This window comes from Monodelphis domestica, chromosome 3 (assembly GCF_027887165.1).
Source record: "Monodelphis domestica isolate mMonDom1 chromosome 3, mMonDom1.pri, whole genome shotgun sequence".
Lineage (NCBI taxonomy): Eukaryota > Metazoa > Chordata > Mammalia > Didelphimorphia > Didelphidae > Monodelphis > Monodelphis domestica.
Genome location: NC_077229.1, coordinates 487,659,443 through 487,685,295, shown reverse-complemented (window position 1 = coordinate 487,685,295; position 25,853 = coordinate 487,659,443). Strand labels below are relative to the sequence as shown.

The following is a 25,853-nucleotide window of genomic DNA, read 5'->3' as shown; positions in this document are numbered from 1 at the left end:
CTCTTTTATCACTGTTGCTATCATTGCCTGCTGAATTTATAATTCATTCCTGCATCCTGGTTGTTTGGAGTGTTTTAAGAGGCAACTGATCTCTTCAATTGTGATTTTCTTTATAAAAATATTTGAGACTCATCCTTATTACTGAATGTCCATCTTTTGTCCTGTGTGGTTAATCCCAGATTTACAGGATAGGTCACTTTTCCCTGAACTTTATTGCTCTTTGAAACATATAATTAGAATAATACTTCTTTTTTTTCTGGTGTGTACAGAAGAGTTTTGCATTATTTAAACATCCATTTCATTGTGTTTGAGGGTCTTTTCTCCATGGCTTACAGAACTTTTTGTGGTCCTTGGAATTTGTGGGCTTTCATTTTTTTCCCTGAGAGATCTGTGAATTTTTTTTAAAAACCCATCTTTCATCTTAAAGTCAATACTAGGTATTGGTTCTAAGGCAGAAGAGTGGTAAAGTTTAGTAAGTGGGTGTTAAGTGATTTGCCCAGAGTCACACAGCTAGAAAATGTCTAAATTCAAATTCAAACCCAGGACTTCCTATTTTTAGGTCTCTGGCTCTATCCATTGAGCCAACTAACTGCCTCCTATGAATTTCATTTTTTATGTTTAGATTATTCTGGGCAATTCCTTTTTGTCACTTTATTATGGTTTAATTTTTTTTTTGTCCTAGTCTGTCTTTTTAAGAGACCTATGATCCTTAGATTATCTCTGTACTCTGTCTTTGAATTCCATGTGTTTTGTTTGTGTAATAAACATATTTTCTCTTGATGTTAATGTTTTTTTCCCCTTTTAATTTCTGTGTTTTCGCATTGTATTTGTATTTCTGCGTAATCTGCTGTTCTCTCATTTCTTTGGTGAGGCTTGCCGTTGCCTATTCAAGTTTTTCTATTCTACTTATTTTTGCTGTGTAGGATATAAATTCTGCTCTCATAATTCTCATTTCTGTTTTAAACCACTCAGGAAAAGCATGTTGTGGTTCCCTGTTCTCTTGAAATTCCATATGATCCTTTGTCTCATCAGGTATGGGTCGTTTTTCTTTCATTTGCATTATGTGTTCATAAATGCCTGAATTCATTTACTACTTCTGGAGACCATATTTCCTTCTGTTATTGTTACCTCTTTATCAAGGTCTTTGAGTTTTCTTCTTCCAGAATTCTTTGGTATTTTCAGTCCCTCTATCCACCTTTCCCTTATTTTCCTTATCTCTTACTTCTTGACTCTACCCTCTAATTGTGATTTTCCATGGAGGCTAGATCTCATAGTATCTTAGCCTCCTTCCATACCGGGCAATTGTTACCAACTTAAGTCTTTGCTCCACTTGAATTTTGGATGGTCAGAATTGACCCTATCTGCACCTTTTCTTTCAGGCTTCATGGAGTATTACAACCCTTTCACCTCCTCCCCATTGCATGGTGTCCTATTTTGATGACCTGTGTCCTCAGTTCTCTGGCCTGGAACCAGCAGCTTATAGAGCTTTGTAGCACTGGTGTTTCCAGGTTGCTCTTCCCCTGGCAGGCTTCTTTTGTTCCTGAAGTGTACTGGCTAAGTTGGCTTTTGAGACAACAGAATTTTTACATTTTGAAGTCATTGTCTCCATGGGGGACTGTGGTTTCTGACCTAAGCCTGGGTCTTGTCCTTGGTTCTGCTGGTGCAGCCTCTCACAGTTCCTAGTGTGGGAGGTGGGGAAGGAGTATGGAGTGAGCTCATGATCAGCAAACATGACTTCCTGGTTTTTCTTTTTTTTTTCCACCATCTTTCAGATTCTTGGAGTACTAGATGGGGAGACAGCTGAAGCTACTTTATCTTTGATGAAAAATTTCTGTCTCAGAGAGATTCAAAGGGTGGTAGAGATAGGAAAAGCATTTCTTCTCTTATTTTGTTGCTCTCGTGATCTGATGGATCAAAAGTTACAAAGAGTTGAGTCACTTTTCTTGTATTTCAAATTGTCACACCCCTTAAGACAATTTCATAGACCTACCAACTGTATCAGTGTACTTGGCTTCCTATAACCCCTCCATTGAGTGTTCTACCTTTTTTCCCCATGTTTTCTAATTTCTACGCAGCAAGGTGGAACCTCAGTTTAATTTGCCTTTTTCTTATTAGCATGTTGGAATATTAAATCTGTCCTTTGACAGTTTGAGTCACTTCTTCCATTTATAAAATGTACCTAGCTTTGCTACTTTGTATAATAGTTTGAATGAATATCAAATATTGTTTGCTTGACTTAATTGCTATCTTTTGTACTGTTTTAGCTACTTTGAAAAAAGTCTTTTTTTCCCCTAAAAAAACATGTTTTCATTTTGGGCTGAATAAAAATCCTTTGTGTGGTTTTCTAGGCAGGGCTCTGCTTTGTATTATCTAGTTCTGTAAGTATGAATTCAATGTTGAAAATAAGTTATTCCTCCATCATTTTGACATCCTAGGCACAGATGTCCAGTTGAGGCAGATCTATTTCCTTCCAAGGTTTTATGTTTCTATAAGAGTTGCTCAGGGTGTTATTTAGAGCAGCCTTGATTGAGGTAACATTCCCTTTCCCCTTTCCCCTGGGGTCCAAGGGGAAGCCCTTTCTTGGCTAGAAAAGTTGAAAAAGGAAGCTGCAAACACTTGTTCACATGATGGTGATGAGTGAGAATCTCTGTGAAAACTGGTGGGAACCTCTAATGAGCTCAGCACAGCAGAAATGGGAGAAAAAAGATAAATAATGGTCCTGCAGAATGCTGTGGGCAGCAGAGACTATGTACTACAGGATAGCAGTGAATAGGCAGACATCTGATTAATTAGTTTTAGAGTACAGGTATCTTGTACTTATGAGTTGATATAGATTATGTGAAACCTAGTTCAAAATACTCAACTCTGAAATTCCTCTTCTCATCTTGATTTTGAGCTAGATCAAGATGCTTTTGCTTTAAAATAGCTAAGCATTGATTTTCTTTGCATTTCAGTTAAGAATTTGATTTCTTTAAAATGAATCCCTGTTATCTCGTGTAGAAGAAATTTATTATTTACTTGTTTATTTTTAGACACTTCTGTCTTACTATCTGGGCACTAGGCCGTGCCCCTTTATTATCTTACAACTGATACTAAGAAGTTAAGTGTTGGGCAGGGGCCAGTGCCCAAACTGCACCCTCACCCCAGACAGAGAAGGGAGGAAATGCTCCCATTGGGCTGCTGGGCAGAAGGGTGGATGAAGTGAAAAATGTCCTCAGGTGCAATGGAAAGGGGAAAGGGAGCAGCCCCCTCTAGCATGTGTGCCACAGGTTTGCCAACATAGGGACTAGGCTAGTTTGGGGATTAAGTGACTGAAGATGGTTATGAACAATGCATTTGCTGTTTAAATTGTTCTTTTTTAAATTGGCCTTGGACCCAAGGTTACTAAATACACACAACTCCTCCTCCTGACTTTGAGTGAGAGGTGCCTCTCTCCGAGAGAGCACTGAAGAATCAGAAACACTGTATATATTTTCAAAGGCTGGGTATCCTTGGAGCTAGGAGAAAGAGACAATTTTAGATTAATTATGTAACTTTGAATAGCCCTGGGTGAAAGGAAAGGATGGGGTTATATGGAGTATTGGGTTTAGTCGTTTTGATTTGGCTTTTCTGAGCCTGTTATAAGCAGCTTCCAAGTGATTATATAAATAATATGCAGCAATCTAGGTCATGCAGTAGTTGCTGACGTCTTCATGTTGAAGGGTGTTGTTTTCATTTCGATAATAGCACATGTACAAGGGATAAATGCCAGGGCTGTCCAGGTAGAAAGTAGATTTCTCTCACCATTCACCATATCTATCTTCTGCAAGGCATTCATTGTAGCACCCATGCCAGTGTGACTACAATAGCATTGGCTTGATTCTGTACGTCTTGCTTATTTATATTTATTTTTTTATTCATTTTTTAAAAATTTATATTTTTATTTATTTATATTCAGTAAGTAAAGGATCGAGCATCCATATTTGGGGATGGCAGTCTTGTGGAATGTCATGGTTATGAAGCTAATCTGTTAGGGAATCACATATCTGGGAATGAAATCTTTAGGGAATCCAAACTAAATTCTGTTAATCACTTCACCCCAGTGAAATATAGGCTTTCACGCAGGACTTCTTCTTTATTTGGCTTTTTGTATCCTCAGTACCTAGTGCCATGCTTTGTGCCCAGTAGCCACTTAAATAATGTGTGGGTTGTCAGCATTAGAGATAGTGAAGAGTGCACAGAACATTTGGAGTCAGGAAGAATCCATATTGGAATCCCACCTCTGATACTTAGTTGTGACACTTTATCTTAGCCTCAGTTTTCTTATTTATATTGTTTCAGTTTTTATCTTATTCGACCCTTTGTGATTCCATTTGAGATTTTCTTGGCAAAGATACTAGAGTCGTTTGCCACTTCCTTCTCCAGCTTATTTTACAGATGAGGAAACTGAGGGAAACAGGGTGAAGTGACTTGTCTAGGGTCACACAGCTAGTAGTGTCTTGAGGCCAGACAGATTTGAACTCAGGAATAGGAATCTTCCTGATTCCTGGCACTCTATCCACTGTGCTACCTAGCTGCCTCATCTATAAATGAGATCATGTATGGAAAAGGCTTTGTAAATCTTAAAAGCACAATTTTATCTACATAAAATGTCATCATGGAGTAGTGGGCCTGGAGATAGAAAGACCTAAGTTCTAATCTCATCTTAGATACTGTCTGTCCAACCCTGGGCAAGTCACTTAACCTCAGCCTGCTTCAGTTTTCTCATCTGTAAAATAGAGATACTTAGGAACACATACCTTCCAGGGATGTTATGAGGGTCAAATGAGATAATATTTGTAAATTGTTTAACACAGTGCCTGGCACATAGTAGGTGCTATATAAATGCACATCCTTCCTTCCTCTTCTCTCCTTATTACTTTAAAAATTATCAAAATGGCCAAAATCTTATAACTCTCCTCTTATTACAGAAATGAAACTAGATGGGGGAGTGGGACTAGTTTTTTTGTTTGTTTCTTTTGGAGAGGGGAGGGTTTGTGGCTAGTCTCAGCAGTGTTGGTTAGATATGAACTATGGTCTGGGGGATGGAGCATTTTTGATATTGGTGGCTCTGGAGCAAAGGTGCCTTATTATCCTATAGACTTCCCCTTCACTGTTCTCAGGAAGCCCAAAGGCATTCATTGGCTGATTCTTAAGTGTTTTGAAGTGACTGGATAGGAATACTATGTTTCAATCTCGGGTACCACTTTTTAGAAAAGACAAGTTAGACCAGAATGGGGAAAGGATTAGAGAATATTCTGTGAGGATTGATTGAAGAAGGCCTGGTGTAATCTATCTCAGAGAAAAGACTTGGTAAGTACACAGACATGACAACTTGTCTTTTAAGTTCTTAAAGGCTATTTCTTCCTTGGAGGCATCTAGGGTCCTCTGATTTCCAGCTACCTCTTCCCTTACACAGGAATGTATTGGAGACAGAATCTTGGGAGCTAGTTGTTAAAAATTTTTATTGTGAGCATTTACACCTCAAATCTGTAAGTGTTAGAAATCAGAGCTTGATTTATTACTTTGTTGATTGTCTAAACTTAAGGAAGTGATAGAGGAAAATGTTAATAATGCAGATTAAATTCAAAAGTGTGCCTTAAGCATGAATTTTTTTTTTCCTGGAGAGCCAGTTGTAAAACATTAGAAGCATACCCCTGCTTATGCCAATGCTTTCCATGTTTAAATTAAATTTATTTGCAAAATGCCATTTGATACATTTAATTTTTATTTATGGAAAATTCTGATAAAATGTCATCTGTGTACATATCTATCAATGATTTGGGTACTCTTGTTTATGCTATGTGCCTTTTCAATAAGTGAGACTCTATTGCTCATAAGATATATTAGATTAATAAAAAAAAGCCTTATTGTTTAGTGTAGCCTAGTAGAATGAACACTAAACTTAGAGATATGAGATCTAGTTTTAAGACCTGACTACCTCTTTAGTTGTGTAAGTGACTTCCTCGCTTTTTGCTTATCTTTATGACAGTTATTAACCCCTAAGTCTCTTGTGAAACAAAGCTGTATATTGATACAAGCTATTATTTAAAGATTTTAGTATTCTTTGTATTTTAGTGCCTTTGAGTTATTTTGTACTGTCTTTCATATGAGAATCAAAGAATCTAAAAAAGTTGGAAGGAACCTCAAATTGAGTGGTCCTTCTAGTTCAACCTGTACCAATAAGATTGCCCTCTATTAATAGCCCTAACAAGTGATCTTTTTGCCTCTGCCTCAGTCTTCTGAAGACCTCCAGAGAAAGAGAAACCTTCTCTACTTTGGACATCTCTAGGTCTTTCAACTAATACTCATGGAATGTTCTCTAGTTCTTTCGCCATTCTGATCACCTCCTTTTAGATATGCTTTAGCTCATCTTCAGCTTTGGTGTTCAAAACTGAATGCAGTACTCTAGAAATGACCTTATTAGGGCAGAATAGAATGGAATTTCTGGTTATGATGCCTATCATAATACATTCTAGAATTAACTTTTTGCCTATTATGTCACACTATTAACTCTGAACAGGAAGTTCACAGAAATCCTGAGATCTTTTTTCATAGGAATTGTCTAGCTATATTTTTTTATTATAAGAAATTTTAATTTTTTTTCCTAGATGACATGTGATGCAATTTTTCATATTTATTTTCTGATATTTTGCAATCCATGTTTCATTTCCCCCCTACTCTTCCTCCCTTCCCAAGAAGGCAGTTAATATGATACAGATTGTGTGTGTGTGTGCATATATATATATATATATATACATATATTATATATATATAATCATAGACTAGTTATATCTTTTCCAATCTCTTGTTTTTAAGTATTTCAACCTATTCAATTTGGCAATCATGAAATCACTAACAAATTTAAAGAAAATAGTTTCTGTTCAGTGAAGAGAAATAGGAGCAGAACTGGAAGGGAGAATTTAGCTCAGCCATGTTTAGTATATTTTATGGAAAAAACGGCCATGACGTTTTTATGTAGAAATCACCCTAACCACTTGATGGCTCCAACAACTTTTTTTTTTAAATAAAATCCATACCTTCTGCCTTAGAATCAATATTGTGTATTGATTCTAAGGCAGAAGAGTGGTAAGGGTTAAGTGACTTGCCCAGGGTCATACAGGTAGAAAGTATCTAAGGTCAAATTTGAACCCAGGACCTCTTGTCTCCAGGCCTGGCTCTCAATCCACTGAGTTGCCTAGCAGCCCCATGAATTCTTTTTTTTTTTTTAAACCCTTACCTTCAGCCTTAGAATAAATACCAAGTATTAGTTCCAAAGCAGAAGAGTGGTAAGGGCTAGGCAATGGGGGTCAAGTGACTTACCCAGGGTCACACAGCTGGGAAGTGTCTGAGGCCAGATTTGAACCTAGGACTTCCCATCTCTAGGCCTGGCTCTCAATCCACTGAGCTACCCAGCTGCCCCTCTTTTTTTTTTTTAAACCCATACCTTCCACCTTAGAATCAATATTGTGTATTGGTAAGTGCTAGGCAATGGGGGTCAAATGACTTGCCCAGATTCACACAGCTAGGAAGTGTCTGAGGTCAGATTTGAATCGAATCTAGGATCTCAGTCCACTGAACCATTCAGCTGCCCCAACTCTAACAACTTTGGATGGAGAAGTGAAGTATAGTAAACAATGCAAGAATATGATAAAACCAAGTCTCCTCTACCATTGTAACCACTATTTGTTTCTGGATAAAATGTACTTGGCCTCTCGTCTAACCATGCAATTTTATCTAAAAGGACTTCTTTCATAATTATAACAATATTTTGACTACTTACCCTTGTCTTCTGCCTAATGAAGAGGGAATTTCTTCTCATTCTTTTAACAAATTCCAATAGTTCTATGGCGAAACTGAATGATTCCTCCTATGTCTACCCCTCCCTCTCCTGTGAAAGGTGTTACTTATCTATTCTAAATTGCTACAGAATATTTCTGATCTACTGTGTATTCTAGTGGGTCTAAAGTTAGAAAACTACTTCTGTACCCTAGGAAGTCAAAGCTACAATTAGCAGACTTCCTTAGCCTTTTAATACATTGCTTTCAGTTTAGCCTTCTATCTTTAATCCACAATTATTGGACCTCTGCTGACAGGTATACATCTCCTAAGACTTCTCATTCCCTTCAGTAGAGAAAATTCTCTGATAACTACTATATAAGTTTTTTTTTAGAAATTATATTGAGTTTTATTATTAGTTGTGAGATGAAAATTTTTCATTTTGACTTACATTTAATCCACATTGGAGAATAATGAACAAACCTTGTTAAAAGCTTATAAAGCATATTCATTTGTAACCTACTTATATGATTAATATCTCATAATTTACATTCCTCTATTTTTAGTTACTATTTGTTTTTAAAATGTATAACAATATCAATTCATATGATTTGTTATGAGTATATGAGATAAATTATAATAAATATGCTTTTCAAAGAGAAACAGATTCTCACGTTAGCTGTGTCCAAAAATCTATGTCTCATTCTCCCCCACCCCCAACTTTACTCCCTCCCTGAGAAGGCAAATATGGCATCATATTTCACAACGTGATGAAACAAGAAACATATTACTTACACTAGAAAAAAATTCACGAAAGAAAACAAATTGAAGATTTCAAACTGTTTTCAGGCTCCATCTGTTCTTCTGTGGTGATAGATACCCCTTTTCTTCATGAGTTGTCCTGGATTTAGTTGTCTTGGATCCTTGTCTTAAGTTATTCACAGTTGCTGATCCTACATTATTGTTGTTACTGTGTACAGCATTCTCCTGGTTCTGCTCACTCCACTTTGCATCACTTCATAGAAGTCTTTACAGGGTTGTTTTTTTTTTTGGTGATCATCTTCTGTCATTTCTTATGGCACAATAGGATTCCATTACAATCACATACCACAGGTTATCCAACTGCTATTGAAATATGAAAAGTACTAGAGGTGGGAAATGGATGGTTCTATTTTCAAAATTAAAGAATGTGTATACTCTTGTACTAGTTTGATATAAATATTAATTTCAGAAAAAAACACTTTATAGGTTTTTTTGAGAAATTATGAATAAGATTGCTGTGTCCAAGACCAAATTTTTAGTAACACTGAAATGTTCAGACATTTTCAGATTATCTCATAATTATTGTTACCTTAGAAGCATCAGGCATCCAAACATTTCCCAGCTGAATATCATAGTACAATACTGGGAGTCCCAAAAGCCTTAATGCTATTTTAAGCTTATTAAACTTAAGACTTTTTGGGATGCCCTGTATTTGACTTACTAAATGCAGTTTAAATTAGACTTCCATAACATATCTATTAACTATTAATGCATATGTGCTACCTTCTCTTCAGGCTGACTTTACTCCGTTTCTTTTAACTAAGTTAAATGGCTACGGAATGATTATTTGCTCTTAGGTCCTGCTGATTAGAAAAAAATGAAATTAATTATTAAACAGATGTCCATAAATTTCTTGATGTTATAAAGGTGTTTCATGACATAAAAAAAGAATGAGTGTGAAAAATAATAAACTTAGCAACTTTTAATATCACACTAACATGGCAAAGGTCAGTCTCAGCAGAGGACCTTATTTTACTGCTAAAATGGAGGCCACCTGTCCATCTACAGTACAGGTTCTTAAACTTGAGGTTTTTGAACTTGTATGTTAAAAATATTTTGTTAACTATTTCAATATAATTGGTTTTTTATGTAACCCTATAATACATTTTATACATTTAAAAATATTCTAAGAAGAGGTTCATGACACAAAGGTTAAGAATCCTGCTTAGAACTTTTTCCTTTTTCTCATTGTATATCTTCCTAATTGCAGTTTATTTTCTCAGTTCTCTTGCTTGAGACCTCTGCACTGCCTGACACTGCTGACCGTCCCCTTGCTCTTCTTTCCTTGCCCTTTATGACACTATCTCCTGGTTCTCCCAGCTGACAACTTCTTCTCAGGCTTCTTTATTAGCTAATCATCCATGTTCTTTTCTATAAGGGTGGGTATCACCTAAGATTTCCTCTGGCCTAGGTTCTCTTTTTCTTTCTCTACACTCTTTCAGTGACTTCATCAATGCTTATGGATTCATCTGCTTTGTAAATGATTTTCACTTTTGTGCCTAGTGTCTGATCTCCCTAAATATTCTGTATCACCAGTTACTAATTATGTCACCAAGTGAATGTTTCAAAAATTGAGAAGGGAACTCAAAACACATGTCCCAAATGGAACCCAGTTTTGTCCCTCACTCTTACCTCTTATCCAGACTGTCCTGGTCCTGTTGAGGGCACTATCATCCTTTTAGTCACCTACCCTCACCACCTTGGAGTCATCCTTGATTCTTTCTCTCTTTCACTCTAATTCAATCAGTTGTCAAGATTTGACAGTTCTCTTTCCTCATCTCCTCGTTTTATCCCCTTTACTCATGTGCCTCCTAAGAGACCCACATCTTCATTTCACAGATAAGAGTGAAGGTCAGAGAAGTCTCCCCTTGTGCAGGATCACACTGTACCAATTTGACATTGAGAAGAGAAGATATTTTAATGAGGACTTGAAAGCACATTCAGGGAAATTTCTAGGTTAAGACGCATCCAAATCTATCTAAATTACTTCTGTAATTTGAGAATACAATTTTAACAGTAGCCTTAAGGATAGAAACCCATGTTTTTGCCCACGTTTTGCTACCCTTCCTATGGCAAGTGCTTCCTGACCATTAAATCATAGGGACAAAAGAATTGTGACCTTTGACACAACTAGAGATAAAAGAAAAATCTGAGCAAAAAAAAATATCTGGAAAGGAAATTATTATAGGACTTCCTTAGAGCCTGTTTTGGTTAAGTTCACATGTATTTATTTTCCCTTTTGGGTAGAACTTTTAAGAAGGAGGCAAGTAGCTGAGTGAATAGAGTACTGGACCTGAAGGCAAGAAAACCTGAGTTCAAATTCAGCCTCAGATATAAACTGATTTTGGGTAGTCACTTAACCTCTGTTTGCCTTAATCCACTGGAAATTAAATAGCGAAGCATTCTGATATCTTTGCCAAGAAAAACCCCATGGACAGCACCTGCATGCTATGCTCCAGGAGCTCACAAAGAGTTGGATGGCCCTGAACAGCAACCAGAACTTCTATAACCTGTTCCTTAGCTTTTTTCTCTACCCTATCCTGATGAAAGTTAAAGCCAACACAGTTCTTTCAAGCTCTAGAACGAATCCAACAGCCATTTGAGGGTCATTGCTGTCTAAAATTCTTTTAAGGGATTCAATTTTAAATAGATAACAGTCCTGCCTTGATAACCAGCAGAGTTCTCCAAATCCTGATTCTTGGCTGGAGTTGAATGGGATAAGATTTTCCAAGGTGTTAGGTATGATGCTCCTCCCAGTATTGGGAACCTCTTCCAGCATATGAGGTTTCCTGATTTTAGGTCCAATATTTTATTTTTTTAATCTTTACCTCTTTCTTAGAACCAATAAATACTGTGTATTGGTTCCAAGGCAGAACAGTAAGTTCTAGGCAATGGGAGTTGTGACTTGCCCAGGGCTACATAGCTGGGAAGTGTCTTAGGCCATATTTGAACCCAATACCTCCCATCTCTAGGCCTGGCTCTAAATCCACTAAACCATCCAGCTGTCCCCTTTGAGGTCCAGTATTAATTTTATTAAATTGACTCCCAACAGTGATTTTTGCCTTTTAATACAATTTAAATCTGAAAAATAATTCTTTTAATTCATTCCTCATTTCCAAATGTGTTCTACCTACCACTTCTGCCCAGAACTGTTCAGCAAAGAACAAAAAGAGGCAGGGGAAGCAGTTCTACAAAACTAACTCATCAATGAAATTTGATAGATCACATCTCTCCATTGAAGGAAAGAGGTATATTTTCTCATTTGACCACTTCCAGACCACCCCTACCATGTTTTCTATGCTCCTGCTCTTATACTTCTCTACTCTCACTTTACCCCTCCTTGAAGACTTAGACAACCTTGGGACACTGTATTTTAAAAAAAATATATATTTTTCGCAATTATACTTTAAAAAACATTTTAACATTTATTTAAAAAATATTGAGTTTCGAATTCTCTTCCTCTCTCCCATCAATTTGATATAGGTTATACATGTGTGATGATGCAAAACATATTTCCATGTTGTTTATGTTGTGGAAGAAGACATATCTTCCTCCTTTCTTCCCCCAAAAAATACACACCAAAGAAAATAAGATGAAATATAATACGTTTTGATCTGTATTCAGATTCCTTCATTCCTTTTCTAGAGGTAGATAGCATTTTTATCACAAGTCCTTTGGAATTATCTTGAATCATTGTATTGCTGAGAATAGTTAATTCATTCATAGTTGGTCATAGTATATAATATTTCTGTACAGTGTATATATAGTGTTTTCCTGGTTCTGTCTATTCCACTTTGTATCAGTTTGTTCAAGTCTTTGTCACTTATTGCATTGTAGTAATTCATTAAAATCATATATACTACATTGTGTTCAGCCACTCCCCAGCTGAATATCTCAATTTCCAATTCTTTTGCCACTATAAAAAGAGCTGCTATAAATATTTTTGTACAAATAAGTCCTTTTCCTTTTTTTCTTTTTTGGATATCTTAGGCATAAGACATAGTGATGATTATTAAATCAAAGAGTATGGACAGTTTTATAGCCCTCTGGGCATAGTTCCAAATTGCTTTCCAGAATGGTTAGATCTCATCATGACTCTCCCAATAGTGCATTAGAAGACAATGACTTTGGGGCAGCTAGGTGGCTCAGTAGATAGAGATCCAGGCCTGGAGACCAAAGGTCCTGGACTCAAATCTGGCCTCAGATACTACCTAGCTGGGTGATCCTGGGCAAGTCACTTAATCCCCATTGCCATTTCTTTACCACTCTTTTGTCTTGGAGCAAAGACTTAGTATCATTTGGAAGGCAGAAGGTAAGGGTTTAAAAAAAAAGAAAACAGTGACTTTCAGTAAGGTATTTCTGCCTTATTTTGCTTGGATCCAGGTCTCTATGTGACTTTCCAACCCATCTCCCACACTATGCTTTCTCCTCACTTCCCCTTTTAAGCTCCACATTCTCCTTTATCTTCTATTAGATTGTAATATTAGAATGTAATTTTCTTTAGGACAAAGACTATCTTATTTCTTTCAAGCAAGTAAATACATAATAAGGGCATTATCTCTCTGGCATTTGAGCTTTTTCCTTTTTTTTTCCCTTTCCTTATATACTGTTGTAGTCATTGCAGATAACGATTTATGTACCTGCTTAATTCACTCCACATTGCATTGGTTAACATCTTTTATATGTGTGTATATATATATGCTTATGTATTCTTATTTCTTCTGCAGTAAATATTCTGATTTTTATGGCATGATTTTTCTTTGTCAGTTTTTGGTTCTCCTTTTTCAATTGACCCATTTCTTCTTGCATCATTTTCCTTTCTTCTTGCTTCACTTCCATTTTTCTTCCCCACTTTTCCCTCTGCCTCTCTTAATTGGTTTTTGAAGTCTTTTTTGAGCTCTTCAAAAATTTTTGTCCAATGCACATTTTTCTTTTGGACTTTGTGTGTATTTCCTTTGCTTCTCTGTCCCCTTCTTTGTCTGTACCTTCCTCATTGTCTCCATAAAAATTCTTTAGAGTTAGGTGCTTTTTTGTTTTTGTTTTTGTGTTTGCTCATTTTTCCTATCTAATTATAGGTAGGCTCTGTTTTCTAAGAAGTTGGGGTACCAGTAAATATTCTGTTACTTTCCCCTGTCATTAGTTGCTTAGCCATTCCCTATAATTTGCACTTTTAAAATATTTTGGTCTATATGGAATCTTACCATTTTTGATTTCACAAGGGGTTTTAATTTCCATTTCCTTGTATATTCTTTGGAACATATATCGAAGAAGGGAATTAATGTTTTCTTATTGCATTTTGTAGGGAAATGGATGAAAAGTAAAAAAGGCTGATTTGTAAGCAAAGTATATACTAAACTTTTACTAAGAGGTCTTGCATTGCATTTTTACCAGATTCAGGTTTGTTCTAATGAGTTTTTCACTTGCTTAAAAATTAATTTGGAAATTCTTTTACACTTCACTGACCTTTCTGCATAAATACTTTTGATGAGTTGATTTGCCTAAGGCTACAGTGAGCTTTTGTCATTCAGTATGAATTTAGTTGGGCCAGTTGGTGTATCTCATGAACAGTACCAAAAAACAATACATGATAAGCATTTGACCTGACAGATTTGCAGTCATGCAGTACAGAAGCTTAAATATACAAAAGAAAGCAGAATGAGCAATAAATTTTGTTATGGTAAAATATATTTGCTCCACAGATTACTTCCCATCCCCTCTCTATTTTTCCCTACCCTGAAGGTAGGTGTTAGGAATCTGCTTGCTTAGGTATGTTCTTCAATGACACCTTGATACCTCCTTACCTCCTAGCTCCTTGGATTAGGGGCATAATCATTCATGTTTTCTCCCCAGAGTTTCTGCCAGAACTGGGGGCAATAGATTGAGGTGGCTGCCTCCTTTTGTTAACAAGGCAAGGTTATTTTGATTCAGAATTGATCTGTGCTGGAGTAACTATTTCACTGCTTTCTACATCTTAGCTTAGAATATAGACTCTCCTCCAAGGCAGGACTTGAATACCAGATTCTTCATAACAAATATAAGTTCTTAATTATAAACACTAACTCTTGATAATAAATATAATTATAAAATAATAAATAGATGTGACTTGACCCGGGGGGGGGGGGGGGGGCGGCGGCTAAGGAAGCTAAAATCTTTTGTCTTTTTCTCATCCTTTGAGCTCTGTCTCTACCTTTTTTCTTGGAATGAGATTAGCAGGAAGTAGTTAGTATTCTTCCACATTTTCCATAATAATAACAATATTTGTCTGACTCTTATCTGTCTACCTATTTACCTGCCCATCCATCTCTCTATCTCTCCATCCATGAGTCTACCTACCAATCCTTCCATCTACCCTTCTACCCATCTACCCATCTGTCTTGTCTGTCTATATCATCTTATCTGCCTACCTATCTATTTTTCTGCTGTCACCTATCTTTCTTGTCTGTCTATCTATTTCCAAGTATTAGCACCTCAAGGATGGCAAATCGATGTGTACATATGTTATCTCATTTATTCTCTCTCCACTTGTTTTAGAGTTGGTAGGCTTTTGTGGCATCATGTCAGACAGACCTAGCTGGGCCTCAGGGAGGAAAGTAAATTTTATCTAATTTGCCAGGAATGCTTATGTCTGTCTTTATGATTACTGTTAAGGCAGCTGGGTGGCTCAGGATTGAGAGCCAGGCCCAGAGGTGGGAGGTCCTAGGTTCAAACTGGCCTCAGACTCTTTCTAGCTGTGTGACCCTGGGCAAGTCACTTAACCCCCATTGCCTAGCCCTTACTGCTCTTCTGCTTTGGAACCAATACACAGTATTGATTCCAAGATGGAAGATAAGGGCTTAAAAAAATTATATATTTCATTTATTGGGTGTATCAAAAATCTTTGTGTAGTTTAAACCAGCTTTAATTTAAGACTTCTGAATAGAATTTATTTATTTATTTATTGGAAATTTTATTAAGTCAACTTAGAACATTATTCCTTGGCTACAAGAATCATATTCTTTCCCTCACCTCCCCCATCTCTTTCCATAGCCGATGCGCAATTCCATTGGGTTTTACATGTGTCCTTGATCAGACCCTATTTCCATGTTGTTGATGTTTGCACTAGGATGTTCATTTAGATTCTACATCCCCAATCATATCCCCTTGACCCATGTGATCAAGCAGTTGTTTTTCTTCTGTGCTTCTACTTCCCACAGTTTTTCCTCTGAATGTGGATAGTGTTCTTTCTTGTAGATCCCTTCAAGTTGTCAGGATCACTGCATTGTCATTAATGGAGAAGTCCATTACATTTGATTGTGCCACAATGTGTCAGTCTCTGTGTACAATGTTTTCCTGGTTCTGCTCCTTTCACTCTGCATCACTTCCTGGAGGTTGTTCCAGTCTTCATGGAATTCCTCCACTTGATTATTCCTTTGAGCACAATAGTATTCCATCACCAACATATACCACAATTTGTTCAGCCATTCCCCAATTGAAGGTATCCCCTCATTTTCTAATTTTTTTGCTACCACAAAGAGCACAGCTATGAATATTCTTGTACAAGTCTTTTTCCTTATCTCTTTAGGGTACAAACCCAGCAGTGCTATGGCTGGGTCAAAGGGCAGGAAATTGAATAGAAATTTTTAAAAAATGGATTTGCTTGTTTTCCCTGAGCTAACAATTCCCTAAAAGTTCATCCTTAAATATCTCTTTCTTTTACTTGAGTAACACTGTCACTTTTCTTCAGTGGTAATATATTCAGCCTAGAATCCTATTTTAGGGTCGTAAAATTCAGCATTTTAAAATAAACACATCCTATGTAAGGGACTGGCTCTACAGAGACAAAAACAAAATGCTGCTGCCTTCAAAGAGCTTACTTTCTGTAGCGGGAATCAACTTTTACCTCAGTAACTCTAGTAAGGCACTATGGGGGCACTAGGAACTGGCTGGATGATAAGAGGAGGAGGCACTTAAGCTCATCTTCAAATAAAAATAAAGGTTCTGAGATGAGGAATGAAGAACATTGTAGGCATGGAAGAACAGCAACAAAAGAAGATACGTTACTGGGTTTGGGAGGGGGTCAATTGACAGTCCCTCTGTTTTAATTCCTTACCTTCTATCTTAGAATCTATACTAAGAATGTGTTTTAAAGCAGAAGAGCTGTAAGGGTTAGGCAGTTGGGGTAAGGTGACTTGCCCAGGGTCCTGCAACTAGGAAATGTGTGAGACTGGCTTCGAACCCAGGACTTTTGATCTACAGGCCTGACTCTCTATACACTGAGCTTCCCAACTACCCTGACAGTTCTACAAAAGAAGGCTGGTCAGATAAAGTCTAGTTTACCCCTGTTAAGGCAGTGCGTTTGGAAGAAGTATTTATAGGTAAGATAATTAATACATCCTGATTTTGTCATGCTGATTTTGAGAAGCCAAATAGGATACCAGAAAATATTCAGTAGTCAATTGGCAATGTGGAACAGGCATTCAGAAGTTGGCTTTGGATCCAGGTTTATTTATGGATATAGAAATCCTGAGAGTTGGCTATTACCAAGGGACAGAGTGTAGAGGTCCAAGAATCCCATGCATGAGGGCAGACGATGGATAATGATTCCAAAAAAGAATACTGAATGAAAGGATTCAGTCAGAGCCAAGACAAAGCCGACTTATGGAACCCAAGGGAAAAGGTAGCAGCCAGTAAGGAAGGGATGGTCAGCAGTGTCAAAAGCTACAGAGAATTCGAGGAAAATGAGACCTGAGACAGGACTATTGAATCTGGCAGTTACAGTGTTTATAACTTGGGAAAAGAGCAGTCTTTCTGGAATACTGGGATGGATTAGATCCACTAGGGTTGAGAATTGAGGGAAGAGGTGGGGGAAAGGAAGTGGAAACAGAAAGTATAGATGATTTTAAAGTTTGTCAGAGAATATAAAGAGGGAAGACAAGCTCGAGAGGATGACAAAAGTCAAGTGAAGTTTCTTTTAAAGGCATGAGGAAGAGAACCCACAAGTAGAGAAAAGGTTAGGATACAGTTGGGGAGGGAGAGGTTGAGAGGGAAATAGAGAGGAGAGAATGAGCAAGTCAAAGATCCTGAAGAAGACAGAGGGGAGATCAGTAAGAGCTTTCATCGCTCTGTCAAATTAGTTTTTCTTAGTAAAATAGGCAAGGATTTCTCCTGAGAAGAGATGAGAGAGCTGGGCTATGGTGAAGGGCAGAAGAATTGGAACAATTTAAAAGGAGTGAGTCAATGAAGAGTACAAAGCATTGTGCATTAGTGAGTTGTGAGAACATGAATTTGCAATGTGTCCAGACAGCAGCATTGCATCACTTAAGCAGCAACACATATGGATGGGAGCAGAGATGAGGGCATACAGAATTTTGAGAATTAACAGGACAAGAGAGAAAGAGAAGCTAGGGGGGAGAACAATTCAGTTGAAATGTTTATAGAATAAAGACAATGAAGGGGAGAAGTGAGGTTAGAGTGGAAATCATGGGAAGTAGGAGAGACTAGAAATCATGGGGTCTAAGGAGAGATGGAAAGCAGAGATTATGGCTAGAGGAATATCAAAATTCAGAAACGGTACCATTAATTTATTCAGGTAGCAGTTACTCTGTGAAAGGCAGGAAACACTTAGATAGGACAGTGGATAGAGCACCAGACCTGGAGTCAGGAAGACTTGAGTTCAAATTTGGCCTTAGAAACTTATTAGTTGTGTGTCTCTGGACAAATCACTTAACCTCTTATATTCCTCATCTGCAAAATGGGGACACATTGGAGAAAGAAGTTGCAAATTACTCCAATGTCTTTGCTGAGAAAACCTTATGGACACTTGTCCATGGGGATGAAGAGTAGGAGAACAACAGTGTGTGAAAAACATTATTTGTTCTAGGTGTTTCAGAAACAAAACAGTCTTTTTTTAGAATTATAGAATTGATCTATATAAAGAAACTATGTACACAGATAAATCAATAGAAAATACATTTAATTTAATTACAATTAAATACAAATTAAATATTATTCTCAGGTGAGAGATACTAACAAATCCTTTAGTAATAATAATTATAATAATAGTAGTGCGCTCTCTCTCTCTTTATATCTATATCTCTTTCACTTTAAGGTTTGCAAAACACAAATCTATTTGCCTTCACAGTACTGGAGAGAAGTGTTAATCATCCTCAGTTTTACAGATGAAAATGCTGGGGATTAAGGGACTTGCACCAGGGTCATACAACCAATAAATGTCTGGGGTTGGAGTCAAACTTCTTGTTCCTAACCTATCCATTGAGCCACCTTGAAGGAGGCTAGTTTTTAAAAATCTAAAAGTGAGTAAAGAATGCAAACCAGGCATAGGGGACATAGCCAGGGCAACAAATGACACTGAGGGGGAGATGTTCCTGTGGTAGCAGGAATGTCCTATGGGGAACTACAGTGAGATCATTTTGGTTGGAATGTGGATTGCCTGAAGGGGAGCACTGTAAAATTAATCTGGAAAGATAAGGTTTTAGAAGGATTGTGAAAGGCTCTAAATGCTAAATAGAAGAGTTTATTGTCTAGTCCAGAGGAAATAGGGAATCACTTTCTTTTTCTCCTTAGGGGCAAGTATGTATCCTCTTTGGAGTATGAGGTGCTTCTGCTTCTTTAGAGGGTCCAGCTCCATCCTTTAAGGGAAAAGCTTTACTCATGATTAACTGGTTCTAGAGACTCAGTGCTCCTATTCTGCCATTTCTTCACTGGGTAATGTTTATTCTACAGTAGAAATTAAGTTCAAAATCAGTATACTTAGGTCTCCTAGATCTTAGCACAGAGTAAGCCTTTAACAAATGGTTATTGATAGATCTGTAAAACTTATTTTAAAGAGGTCCTCTGATTTGGTAGTTCCAAGTTTTCAGCATAGACATTTTTTCTCATTGATTTTGTTTTTAAAATTAGATCTTTTGTTTATATCTTTTTTAAAAAATCTTTGCTTTCTGTTGAATTTATACTAAGTATCCGTTCCAAAGCAGCAAGGTTTAGGCATTGGAGGGGTAAGTGACTTGCTCGGGATCACACAGCTAGGAAGTTTTGAGGTCAAATTTGAGCCCAAGACCTCCTTTCTCCAGACTTGGCTCTCTACCCACTGAGCCACATACCTTCTTTTTCTATATCACATTTCTCTCTGAATAGATCCTTCCCCACTTCCCTAGCCATTGAACTATCCCTTGCTATAAACAAACTCTTCACTGATTAAAAAAAATCATAGTGGGGGCAGCTGGGTGGCTCAGTGGATTGAGAGCCAAGTCTAGAGCCAGGTCCTAGGTTCAAATCTGGCCTCAGACACTTCCTAGCTGTGTGACCCTGGGCAAGTTCCTTGATCCCCATTGGCTAGCCCTTACCACCTTTCTTCTGCCTTGGAGCCAATACACAGTATTGACTCCAAGACAAAAAGTAAGGGTTTTAAAGAAATTTTTTAAAAATCACAGCAAAAACGTGCTGTACCTTTTCTTTCTGCTTTTAAAAAGGGAAATCATGATTTACATTTGATACTTTTGTGCCTTTATATAGTTTAATGTTTGTTATTTTTCTTTTTAAGGGGATGGCATTCCCTGTGGATTTGCTGAGTAATTATAGTCACGAAGAATTAGAAAGCAATTCAGAAGAATACTTGACAGTCCTCAGGAGTGCAGACCCAGATAATCCAGAACATTTTACTTGCCACGGTAATCGGGTAAGGCATTAGTAATGACTTTTATTTAATAATGAATGAATTTAAAAATTAAACCATGTTTCTAATAAGTGCCTCTTTGAAGGTGGTATTGGGCTGTTTAATGTTATAGTTTGAATTTAAATTGCTAATTGTAAATCTTTGATTCTTTAACCAGAAACATATTTAATGTTTTAAATATAAGAGTTACAAGGTTAGTGATTTATTTTTTAAACTTTTACCTTCCATCTTGGAATTAATACTGTGTATTGGTTTCAAGACACAAGGATGTCTAACACTTCCTAGCTGTGTGACCCTGGGCAAGTCACTTAAACCCCATTGTCTAGCCCTTACTACTCTTTTGCCTAAGACCAATACATAGTATTAATTCTAAGGCAGAAGTTATGGGTTTTAAAAAAATAGGACTAGGTAATGGAAGTTAAGTGACTTGCCCAGGGTCACAAAGCTAGGAAGTGTCTGAGGTCAGAATTAAACCCAGTTCCTCCTGTCTCTACGAGTGGCTCTCAATCCACTGAAGTCACCCAGCTGCCCCTAGGTTGGTGATTTAAAAAAGAAAATAAATACAATTTTTGGATTTTGGGTGTTTTAAAAAACACATGTTCATGGGAGCAGCTGGGTAACTCAGTGGATTGAGAGCCAGGCCTACAGATAGGAGGTTCTAGGCTCAAATGAATGTGTGACCCTGGACAAGTCACTTGACCCTCATTGCCTAGCCCTTACTATTCTTCTGCCTTGAAACTAATACACAGTGTTGATTCCAAGACAGAAGGTAGGGGTTTAAAAAAACAAACAAACAAACAAACAAACATGTTCATAATATTTTTTAAAATGTACCTCAGTAGAAAAATAAAGAAGTAATTAGTATATGGCAATATGTAATAAAATGGACAAAATCAAAAATTGAAAATTGATAGGCCAGGACATTTAATGTCATAATTCCTACCATCTGTGCAACACTGGGCAGATCTTTGACTTCTTTAATTTAAGGCTCCAGACTCTGCCTCTGAAGCCCTTGCTAACTAGGAGTTTACTGGTAGATACACCTTAGGGCGGAGGAATGTACACATGGCATACTTTTCAATTTAGTTTGCATTGTTCATGTTTTTTCCCATCACTTTCTTAGCTTTAGACAACCAACAAAATAATGAACCAAGCCCTGGTTTGTAGGTTGTGGATTTTTGAGGTGTAAATGCTTACAACGCAGATTTGTCTCTAGCTCATGCTTGCTTCCAGCTCTAACCTTTTGGGCTTCTATGAAAACATGATGTGGTGAGGCTCATATTTTAGTAGGGACATTGACAAGTCGAAATGCTTCAAGAGGAAAGTAGTCAGGAAGGGGCACAGCATGTGGAGGTGTAGTAGGTAAATATTTAAACTATACCAAATGGGGATAGCTTGAAGGAATCAGGTTCATTTTAGTCTAGAGGATAATAATGAATGAGAATGAATGAGAGGACATTGATTAAGCACTTTACTCTGTGCTGGGTATGATGAAGCACTGGGCATACACATAGAAAAAAATTAAACAATCCCTGCCTTCAAGAAATGTCTGTTCTAATAGAGGGAAATAATACATATAAAGGAATGGTGGTCAGGGCAGCTAAGATTTATAGAGTAGCGCCCTACATTGATAAGCACTTTTACATATATCATAGTTCCTTTGATGCTTATAGAGTCTTAGGAAGTAAGCAGGACAAGTATTTTGAAGCCATCTCAGAGAAGTCACACGGGAGGTAGCAAAATTAAGACTTGTGTTATGAATAAAAATTAATCTCGGAGGAACTTCCGGTCAAGATGGCGGTATAGAAGCAGCGAAAGTTCAGACCTCGGAAACCCTTCCTTACCGATCGCAAACAGAGTGCTCTTAGGACACCGAAATTCAAGCTGAACAACAGGATAGACCTGGGGAAACCTCCTCCTGGACCTGGATCAAAAGATACCACACCCCAAAAGCCAGAACCCTAGATCACTCGGATCTAAGGGGTAGACAGAAAGAAGGTCCCAGGACCCATCCCCCCCAACCCAGAGTGCTGAGCCCACGGCAGCAGCGGGAACCTCAGGGCTCTGAGGACTCACCTTGAAAGCAACCTGAGCCAGTCTCCAGGGCTCTGAACACAGATGGCAGGGAAACATAGAGAGAAGGGGGAAGCCTGTGGCCCCCTGGCTGGGTCCTTCCATCTGAGTCTCAAGGGAGGTCCCAGCTTTAGGGCACCAGCTGAACCCAATCCCATCAGGAGCCCTCAGAGCTACTGAAAGGACAGAAAACTCAGGGCTGGCAAAGGGGTTGCTCCGAAGAGCTTACCTTGAAAGTAACCCGGGCCAGTTTCTGGGCACCCAACACAGACTGTGGAAGAGGAGGTGGCTGCTTTTTTTTTTCTTCCTTTTTTTGGCTCCGGGATCATTCAGCCCACACCACCTGAACCTAATCCCATCAGGAGCCCTCAGAGTCCAGGCAAGCCACAACCCCTCCCCCCTTAGAGAGCAGGGTCTTCTGAAAAAACAGAAACCTAGAGGCAAAGTCAAGATGGCAGCCTAGAAGGAGCATAGACCTGGCAGCCTGGCCAGAGCTTTAGAGATCCTCCATATCTGCTCCAGCTGTCCAGGAAGTTTAAAACTCAGAGTAAATGCAGCCCAACTAAGCTGAACTCAATCCCATCAAAAGTCTCCAGAACACAGGGAAGCCCAGGCTCCCCAACCATCCTCATTGACTGCTGGACTTTAAGCCAATCAAAAGCCTCCAGAGGACAGGAAAGCTCAAACCCCCAACAACCCTCCCTCAGGGATTACACCAAGAGATCCTCTGTTAAAGCTCCAAGAGGGGAGACTGATAGAATTCTCAAAAAAATAAATGAGAGGAACAAGAGCACAGACAAATACAGGGAGGAAAGAAGGGGTGAATTTGAACAAACAACAGAAACAGAAGAAAGAAACTACAATAGACAGCTACTACTCACCAAATGGAACAGAGGGGGAGAGATCAGCAAATGATAAACCAGAAATCCCAGCGAATTGGATACAGGCTGTGGAAGAACTCAAAACACAACTAAGAGAGGCTGAAGACAATTGGGAAAAGAACTTAAAAATTAAGATAAGTCATCTGGAAACAGAGGCACTTGAACTAAAACAAGAAAATAGTGTCCTGAAAGCCAAAATCATCCAGCTGGAAAATGAGGCAAAGGAGATGAAAGACGAGATAAAGAGGATGAAAGACGATCTTCAAAGAAACTCAGACCAGAAGGAAAAAGACGACCAAAAAGTCAAAGATGAAATCCAATCTTTAAGAACCAGAGTAAAACAACTAGAATGAAGTGACCTCACAAGGCAGCAGGACACTACAAAACAAAACAAAAAGAATGAAAAAATTGAGGAAAATGTGAAGCATCTCATTCAGAAAACAGACGATTTAGAAAATTGTTCAAGAAGAGACAATTTAAGAATAATTGGACTACCAGAAGACCACGACAAAAGAAAAAGCCTGGACATAATACTAGAGGAAATTATCCAGGAAAACTATCCCGAAATCCTAGAACAAGAGGGGAAAGTGGCGATTGAAAGAATCCACAGATCACCCCCTGTATTTAATCCCCAACGGACAACATCAAGAAATGTTATAGCCAAATTCAAAAACAATCAGATGAAAGAACAGGTATTACAAGCTGCCAAGAAGAAACCATTCAGATACCATGGAAACATGGTGAGGATAACACAGGATCTGTCTGCATCCACACTGAAGGACCGAAAGGCATGGAATATGATATTCCGGAAAGCAAGGGAACTAGGCCTACAGCCAAGAATAAAATACCCATCAAAACTGACTATATTCTTACAGGGGAAAGTATGGTCATTTAACACAACAGAAGAGTTCCAAGTATTCATAAATAAAAGACCAGACCTGAACAGAAAATTCGAAGTCCAACCACAGAACTCAAGAGAATCATCAAAAGGTAATTAAAAAAGAGGGGAAAAACAACAACAACAACAAAAAAGGTTTTTTTTTAAGAGACTCAATAAGTTAAAATGATATGTATCCCTATAAGAAAAGAGGTCATTGGCAACTCTTAAAAACTGTTGCTATCACCTAAGCAGCTAGAAGAACTACACTCAGAGGAAACAGTGACAAACTGTATAGGATGAAAGGACAAGACATAAATAGGTATATAGATATATGCATGCATAAATACATATACATGTGTATGTATATATATATATATATATATATATATATATATATATATATACATGACTACAGCTAAAAAAGAAAAGAGGTTATGACTAAAAGAAATGGGAAAAGAAACAAATGGGGGTAAATTTATATGTCACAAAGAAGATCATGGCGGGAGCGGGGAGAACATCAATACACTGGAAGGGTAAAGAGGTTGGAGATAGGAAATACTCAACTCTTACGTACTTTGAAACTGACCCAAAGAGGGAAGAACAATCCAATCCATTGGGGAAGAGAATAGATTTGCGCCCTATAGGGGAGTAGAAGGGTAAAAAACAGACTGGTGGGGAGGGAAGCAGTACAAGGGAGGGAGAGGGTGGGGGAGAAATTTTAAAAAGACTACAGGGGAAAAGAAGGGAGGGGGGTAGAAAGGGAAATACAAGGGGGACTGATTTAAAGTAAATCACTGGACTAAAAGGTAGAGCTGAAGAAGAAAGGTTAGAATTAGGGAAGGATATCAAAATGCCAGGGAGTCCACAAGTGACAGTCATAACATTGAACGTGAATGGGATGAACTCACCCATAAAATGTAGACGAATAGAAGAATGGATTAGAATCCAAAACCCTACCATATGCTGTCTCCAAGAAACACACATGAGGCGGGTAGACATCCACAAGGTCAGAATTAAAGGATGGAGTAAGACCTTCTGAGCCTCAACTGACAGAAAGAAGGCAGGAGTGGCAATCATGGTATCTGATAAAGCCAAAGCAAAAATAGACCTGATCGAAAGGGATAGAGAAGGTAATTATATTTTGTTAAAAGGGACTTTAGATAATGAGGAAATATCACTAATCAACATATATGCACCAGATAATATAGCACCCAAATTTCTAATGGAGAAACTAGGAGAATTGAAGGAAGAAATAGACAGTAAAACCATATTAGTGGGAGACTTGAACCAACCATTATCAAATTTAGATAAATCAAATCAAAAAATAAATAAGAAAGAGGTAAAAGAAGTGAACGAAATCTTAGAAAAATTAGAATTAATAGACATATGGAGAAAAATAAATAGGGATAAAAAGGAATACACCTTCTTCTCAGCACCACATGGCACATTCACAAAGATTGACCATACATTAGGTCACAGAAACATGGCGCACAAATGCAAAAAAGCAGAAATAATAAATGCAGCCTTTTCAGACCACAAGGCAATAAAAATAACGATCAGTAATGATACATGGAAAACCAAATCAAAAACTAATTGGAAACTAAACAATATGATATTCCAAAATCGTTTAGTTAGAGAAGAAATCATAGAAACAATTAATAATTTCATGGAGGAAAATGACAATGGCGAGACATCCTTTCAAACCTTTTGGGATACAGCCAAAGCGGTA

General features: G+C 37.7%; 1 protein-coding gene across 4 annotated transcripts in view; it reads left to right on the top strand.

The window, feature by feature from the left end:
- FAM169A (family with sequence similarity 169 member A) overlaps window positions 1–25,853 on the top strand; it is an 86,981-nt gene that overhangs the window by 20,281 nt on the left and 40,847 nt on the right. For all 4 annotated transcript variants that reach the window (XM_056824757.1, XM_007486533.3, XM_056824756.1 and 1 more), the window contains exon 2: window positions 20,159–20,293. In XM_056824757.1, coding sequence (XP_056680735.1) covers window positions 20,162–20,293 — 132 coding nt within the window. In that variant the 5' untranslated portion in view covers window positions 20,159–20,161. The remainder of the gene's footprint in view (window positions 1–20,158; window positions 20,294–25,853) is intronic.